Raw genomic sequence first — 8,091 nt, 5'->3', positions numbered from 1 at the left:
TGAGTCGATTCATACTCATAGCAACCATACAGGACAGAGTAGAACTGCCCCACAGGGTTTCCAAGGAGCAGCTGGTAGATTTGAACTGCTGACCTTTTGATTAGCAGCCATAGCTCTTAAACACTGCTTCACAAGGGCTCCATATAATATACTAGAGAATAAATATTGCTTTATTCTTTTTAGGACAAATCAAAAATGCTTTGCAAGTGAAAATGTAAAACCAATAATTCTGTTATGTTTAAGATTGATTATTTGGTTTGGTATTACCCTTGGTTGACCTGTATGTGCTCAATCTCAGTATTTTTCCCCCCTGATATTCTATATTACATCGTATGTATATTAATATTTTATAACTTATGTTGCATAAAAATCAGTGCTGACTTTGTTGCTCACCTTAGACTGTTTCTGTGAAACTCTTTATCTTTCTGCATTTGGTACTGGTCAATTTCTGCCATTGTTCTTCCTTAGCTTGTTTCAACCTTTTCCCTTTTCCTGAAAATTATCAGTGATGTAGAAAGGAACGACGCTTCTTTTTAATATGCATGGAATTTCAAATCTGATTTTACCAAATGAGTGAGGTGCACATTTTTTGATAATTTTTTTCTAGAATGGCACATTTCATCAAAAAACAGTCGTAATGGAAAATTGTTTATTTTTTGAATTAGATTCTTTAGGACATGGAAATGACGACTTTCTTTCACCCATACATATTTGAATAAAACATCTTCTCATTTATTCACAGCAGTTAACAGTCAGAGAACAGATTTTAGCTGTCACATACTTGAAAAGACATTATTTGGTCACGTTTTCTGTCCTGATTTGCAGCCAGGACGCCTTCAGTCCCCACCGACTGGATCCTATTTAACACTGGCAGATGTCCAAAGCTGCTACAAACGTGCAGCTCGGGCTCTATCAAATTGACTTGCCATTTTAAAAAACATTTTATTGGGATTTTTCCTTACCATTTGTTGACTCTAGAATGTCTGATTAAGCCCCACCGCACATCAAAGTAGTTCTTTTTTTTTTTCTTTTGTAGTAGTTTTCTCTGAGGGGGACTTGAAAGTGGTTGTAAAACCAATTGTTTTTAATGGGTTAGGATATTTAGTTAAGTAGCCCCCTTTCTTTTATTAAGAGCAAAGGTGTAAGCCTTAAGCCAGCAGACAGCAACCTACCTATCTGAAAGTTTCAGATGAATACAATGTTTTGGGGATCATTAGCTAAGCACATAACTGTTCGTCAACCAGAGTAACTTCTGAGGTCTACAGACTAATTTTAATTGCTTCTATGCAACTACCTCCTACCACATTCAGGGTGTTAGGTACTAAGATTTTGTGATCATTAAAACTTTAAAGAAACTCTGAACTATATTAAAATCGTTTTTTCCTCTGGGTCTGTTGTCTTCCAATTTCTGTGAAATGTCGTTTTTTTTTTTTTTTTGGCCCATTTAATATATTTTCTTTTCTCTGAAAATATCTGTTAAACTTTTGCTTATAATTTTTGTCAACTATTTATTATATTGTGCTGACTCTGAATGAAGTGTGTTCTCATTAAGTAGCATAAAAGACAATCTTAAGATAAACTTTTATTTCTCTGTATCATTATCTATCTTTCTGTCTGTCACCTTTCTATCTACATCTTCATACACCTCTGTGAACTTGGAGTGTAGAATGCTTCTAAGTTTCTCTCCCTGATACGTCTGAGTTGCTTTGCTAGTCACTCTGTATTATACGGAATAAAGAAATATTCACTGAGTTACAAATGGAAAGGTGTCCCTTTTAATACCTCTCATCCTTGATTGAAGCTGGGTAAACCTCATTCAGAACAGATATTTAGCTCTATCTTTACTCTCTTTGGAGTCCCTGAGTGGTGCAAATGGTTAATGTGCTCAGGTATCAACCGGAAAAGTTGGAGGTTCGAGTCTACCCAGAGGCACCTTGAAAGAAAGGCCTGGTGATCTACTTCTGAAAAATCAGCCATTGAAAACCTTATGGAATACAGATCTCTTCTGACACACATGGGGTCTCCGTGAGTCAGAGCTGACTCCATGGCAACTGTCTTTTTTTGTTTGTTTGTTTGATACTCTCTTTAAAATCCAAGGTCTGGTGCAAACTAATACGTTTCTGATTCTTGAAACTTAATGGAACATTATCAGTAATACTTACTATCTTGCTGCTTACTCGATGCTTATTACCATTTTGTATATACTAATTCCTTTGTTCTCTATAGTTCTAACTAATTTGTGGCAACCAAACACATACTCTTCAAAGAGATTCTCTGTGAACAGAGCAAATAGATGACATGTTGGTAGGGAAAACTCTGTCTTGATCCCCAGCCCACTTTCCTATCACTGCCTGTCATCAACATAGGGACAAAAATACATTTAAGATGTGTCATGGATTGAATTATGTCGCCCAAAAAATGTGTGTATCAATTTGGCTGGGCCATGATTCCTGGTATTGTGTGATTTTCCTATATATTGTAAATCCTGCCTCTGTGAAGTTAATGAGGGAGGATGGGTGGCAGTTGTGTTAGTAACGCAGGACTCAATCTACAAGATTGGATTGTGTCCTGAGGCAATCTCTTGAGATAGAAAAGAGAGAAGTGAGCAGAGAGACAAGGGGACCTCATACCACCAAGAAAGCAGTGCCAGGAGCAGAGTGTGTCCTTTGGACCTGGTCCCTGCGCAGAGAAGCTCCTAGTCTGGGGGAACATTGATGAGAAGGCTGACAGAGAGAGAAAGCCTTCCCCTGGAGCTGACGCCCTGAATTTGGACTTTTTGTCTACTTTGCTGTAAAGAAATAAATTTCTCTGTTAAAGCCATCCACTTGTGGTATTTCTGTTGTAGCAGCACTAGATGACTAAGACAAAATGTGTGGACATTTTCTTAGTAATAATGAGTTCATAGAATACATAAGTATTTTATAAAATAAATCATAAATCATCATTAATCTCCATCTTAATTGCAAAACATATTGGTTTCAAAATTACAATGATATAGCACGTTAAAACAAAACAAAACAAAATGACAACAACAACAAAAAAACAAAAACCGAAAAAGGAAAAGCTATGCGTGCCCTACCCCTGAGCAGAATCAAGAGCTCCTCTAAGAAGCTGTATATTAGCTCCATCACACTGTGACAGGCTCAGAAAGTGCCTGTGATTTCCTGTCATGGCACCAGTCACCTGCTGGTTCTCATTCAATTAAATAGGAGAGCCACAGGGAAATCGCTGCTGGCGCAGCAATTTTCTGGGTCGGCTCAGCAGCTGCTGCTGTGTGAGAGGCTGCATATGCTACACCTGATTTAATCCAGTGGAAGGAAACTAGAGCCTAAAGTCCACTGTTCTGCTAGAGGTGAAGCAAAACGCATGCATCAGACCTCTAGCTTGTTACTCTGTCTGTAGATGACAATTTCCAAATTTTAAAATTATACTTCTTTCTTCTTAAGCATCAAAAACATGGCTGCTATGAACAGAAAAGAATTCGTATTCCTATTTGCCAATACTTTCTGTATAAAACATATAGGGTGACTATATGGGACAGTCCAGATTTCAAATGTGACGATATAATATTTAGCTCCAAAGTTCCTACAAGGACAAACAGGCTCATCAGACCAAACGTTCTAATTTTTGGTTGAGAACAAGTGGCCATCTTATGCACTGTGATTTTCAATCTTGCTAATTCAGGAACTGCGGAGTGGTGCAAGAAGGGGCAGTCTTTGTTTATTCATCTATTATTCATTCAGTATTTATTGGATACCTGCCAGATACTATGCCACCTATAGGGCCACTATGAGTCGGAATCGACTCGATGGCAACAGGTTTGGTTTTGGTTGGGACCATATACGATGCAGACAGCTAGAAACAGAGGATAGAGAAATGCATAGGATATGATCTTTGCCCCTGGTAAGCATAAATACAGTGCATTTTGGAAATGGGTACATGGTGTTCCAGTGTCCAAGAGGAAAATTATACAATACATAAGTTGTGAAGAGTATTCAAAATCAACGGAAATAATATAACCTAAGTCTTGATTTTATTTGTTCTGTGACAGTTAAAAATGACATTTATGAAGATATTAACTATTAAAATTCTAGAGAATCAGACTCATAGTAAAGTCCATGTGTTACAGAGTAGAACTACTCCAAGGGTTTTCTTGGCCATAATCTTTACAGAAGCAGATTGCCAGGCCTTTCTTCCACAGCACCACTGGGTAGGTTTGAACCGTCAGCCTTTAGGTTAGTAGCTGAGAACAGTTTGCGCCACCTAGGGACCTTGTATCATCTCAGAAGGAAATTAGAATTATGTACTAGACACCACTACTATAAGAAATTAGAAGCTTTGTGACCTTGAACAAATTATTTAGTTTTTCTGAGCCTGAGTTTTCTTACCTATAAATCAGATTTAATAATTTACTGCTAAGAGTCATTAAATAGACAGAAAGAATGCATATGAACTGCTTGACAAAGATAAGTGACTCATTTTTATCATTCTTAGGAAAACAGGCCCAATTCCTGGGAGCTTTGCTGAGAAGGAAGGCAATGAGGAAGACGTTGAGTTTGAGGGCAAGTGCTCAGGCTATCAGTGCAGAAGCCTCTGGAGACTTCCCTGAGGACATCCCCTGGAGGTTTCCAATGGGCTGTTGGAGAGACAAGTTTGGAGTCCAGGAGAAAGGCCTGAAATGGAGACAGAGATTTGGGTGTCAGTTCTCTGGGTATCTGTATGTGATAGTTATAGCAACAGAGTTCAGACTGAAATAAAGGGAGAGTGTGTAGAACAAGGAGAAACTGCTAAGGTCTAAACCTGGAGAAATACCCACACTGAAGGGGTGATAAAAGGAAGAGGAGCCTCACAAAGAGGCTTAGAGTGGTGATCAGAGAAGCAGAGGGAACTAAAAAAGAAGAGAGAACAATCCAAGAAAGATGTGAACAACATTATCCAATACTTCAGAGAACTCAGATAAGAGGCAATTAATCAACCAATATGACTCTATATATCAGACAGTGTTCTATGTCTCTATATAGAGCAGTGAAAACCAAAATCAGACAAAATCCCTGCTCTCCTGGAATTTCCATTCTAGCGGGTGGAGATATAAATAAAAAAATAGACAGTGAGTGTACAATATAACAGATGGTGATAAATACTATGAAGAAGAATAAAGGAGCATAAGGGGATAGTGAGTGATGGTGATGGGTGCTAATCTAGATCGGCCAGGGAAGGACTCTTAGATAAAATGAGAGCAGAGAACAGATGAGCAGAGACCTGAAGGAAGCAAGACAAAATAGCCATGCAGATATCTGAGAGGTAAGAGCGTTCTAAGCAGAGGGAACAGTAGATGCAAAATTCCTGAGGTGGCAGGGTATTACGCATGTTCAGGGAACAGCAAATATACCTGTGTGGCTGGAGCAAAGCAAGCAGGGTGGTTGACTGTTAAGAGATGATATCAGAGAGGTAACACGAAGGCAGTTCATATAGAGCTCATAGGGCATGGTGAAGATTTTGCACTTGAGATGCTAAATCCATGAAGAATATTTAGCAAAGGTGAGGCACAATACTGCCTATGATTTGAAACCATTTGTTTGGCTGCTGTGGTGACAATAGACTGTAGGGGAAAAGGAAGAAGCAGAAAGATCAGTTTGAAATCTATTACAGTAGCCCAGACAAATGTTAATAATGGCTAAAAATAGGAAGTAGCAGCAGAGTTCTTAAGAAGTGGTTATATATATTTTGAAGGCAGATCTGACAGGTAAACGTGAGAGACAGAGATGAGTTAATCAATGATGCCTTCACATATTTTTTGGCAAGGAGGAGTTAAGAATGTAGTATAACTGAGATGCCTATCAAATTCCCAAGTGGTGATACTGAGAAGGCTGATGTTTATATGAATCTGGAGATCAAGAAGGCAACTGGAGCTGGAAATATCAGGTTGGGGGTCATCAGCATGGAGTCAATGTAAAGCCATGGGATTAGATGGGATCACCTAGGAAATATCTGTATATTAAGAAGAGTTGTTGTCAGCTGCCATGGAGTTGACTCCAACTCATGGAGTCCTTACGTACAACAGCACAAAATGTTGCTTGTTCCTGCATCATCCTTAGAAATCACCAGCACGTGTGAGCCCATCATTGTGGCTATATGCCAATCCATCCCAAGCCCTTGGTATCTCCCTCCAGTGATTGATCCCTCCTGATGACATATCGAAATCAAGTATGTTGAACAATGTTCTGTTGTGATCTATAAGGTTTTCATTAGCTAACCGTCGTAAGTAGATCTCAAGGCCTTTCTTCCTAGTCCATCTTAGTCTGGAAGCTTTGTTGAAACCTGTCTGCCATGGATGACCCGGCTGGTATTTGAAATACTGGTGGCATAGCTTCCAACGCCACAGCAACACTCAATGACAAATTGACTGATGAGTGATAGTTGGGGTTACCAATACTATGATAAAACCAACCTAGTTCAAAGAATTCCGTTATTTTGGTCAACTATTACAAACATTGGAAACGGTAATAAATCACCAGGAAAACAAAAATGCAACTTTTCTTTTGGTGACTGTGATTGCTACAGAACTTCTCTTTTGATTTCTATTTCTTTTCATACCTCCTCTTTCTTGGTGCTTTCCTTTCCTTTTTTTCCTCAAACTTTACTTATTAAAAAAATACAGTAAGTAGTTTTGTGTAGATTCGGGATTGAATACAACTAAAAGCTATTAATAAATGAAAATGTTCTGAGGTTTTTATTTTAATAATACCCGCTCAAAGAAATGAAACTCCAATATACTTACAAATACCCCATTAGTCTGTGGACTATAAAGAAAGAGGAAGTATTTACAGACCTACAAAATGCACAAGACATGGCCATGAAGTTCTAATATAAAACTTTTATTAGTTTATTAAAAGTCATGTCTTCATGAACCAACATATCCACATGAATAGTATTTATCAAATTAAAGTGCTTTTTTACATAATTCAGAACACTTGCATATTTGCAATCAAGTGATTAGCTGATTTTTAAAAAAATATTGATAGTTGACCTTGTATATACCCACAAGAAACAATCTGCATTATTTCATTAGTTGGTATAGTATCTATTTTCTGTAGAAGTCTTTTAAGTATTTAATATGCACAACCATATAATTCAATGGAAGATTTGATTGAAGACAATGCATAAGAGGTTATTGAGACTCTTCTGTTTTGCTCTTCTCTGCAACATAATTCTTTTTATTAAGTAGTAGAGGAAGAGTAACATTTATTGAGCACCTGCTATGTGTTCAATAAGCCTTTCGTAAGTATTAATTCAGCTAATCATTACAACAACTCCACGAGGCAGGTACTAATTAATCTCGCCAGTTTTGAGGCTGAGGAAACTAAGGCACAGGGGGTCAAGAGGTAACCTTTCCAAGGTCACACAGCTAGTAAGAGGCCGAGCAGAATTTGCACCCAGGCCAATCAGCTCCAGAGACTGAGAACTGACCACACTGTCTTGGAAGAAAACGAGAGGGGCGTGCCTTTCACTTTTTCTCAAAATTTTTTATAGATATCAGGAAGTTTTTAATGTACCTGCTTGGTCAGTTTTTCTTATTTCCAGATTTGAATGTTTATATTTGTTTACCAAGTCTTTCCTTCTGTATCCCATAATGTAATTTGTAATTTTGAGTTAATCACAAACACTGTTTTCTGCTGCTGCCAATGTAGACAGGTTGAGTGCTTATTTGCGTGAGAGGTTATGGTGCACGTCAGGAAATGATTCAAGGGTATGAACTCTTTATGTGAAATGGAGTCACCTGCATTTGAGCATTTCAAAAGAACAATGCTAATGCAGAGCTATAGGATTTTCCAAATTTGCCATGGTTGTAAATGAAATAAAAACAGCTCTCATAACAGGTTATAACTGGGACTTGAAATATCATATATTTCAGAGAAACATAAATATTTGTTCCTACTGTTGAGGATGGTACCTTGAATTTCTAATCTAATTCTGATTGAAGGTTCAGTTCAGTTCCCTAAACCTGGAGTGCTTGATGTTCTGTTGTAAAAATGTAACTTGGCTTATGTTTTAATTGATGAACAATTTATTTGGCCAAAAGTACTAACTCCA

At 37.8% G+C, this 8,091-nt stretch overlaps 1 protein-coding gene across 1 annotated transcript in view; it reads right to left on the bottom strand.

Moving 5' to 3' along the window:
* ATP6V1G3 (ATPase H+ transporting V1 subunit G3) overlaps positions 1–8,091 on the bottom strand; it is a 19,280-nt gene that overhangs the window by 5,567 nt on the left and 5,622 nt on the right. Inside the window, 3 exon segments of the mRNA XM_004391419.1 lie at positions 394–407; positions 410–457; positions 460–491. Coding sequence (XP_004391476.1) covers positions 394–407; positions 410–457; positions 460–491 — 94 coding nt within the window.

Source organism: Trichechus manatus, unplaced genomic scaffold, assembly GCF_000243295.1.
Source record: "Trichechus manatus latirostris isolate Lorelei unplaced genomic scaffold, TriManLat1.0 scaffold00035, whole genome shotgun sequence".
In the NCBI taxonomy this organism is placed as follows: Eukaryota; Metazoa; Chordata; class Mammalia; order Sirenia; family Trichechidae; genus Trichechus; species Trichechus manatus.
Note: the sequence above shows the minus strand (reverse complement) of the source record. Positions and strands in the feature narration are given on the sequence as shown.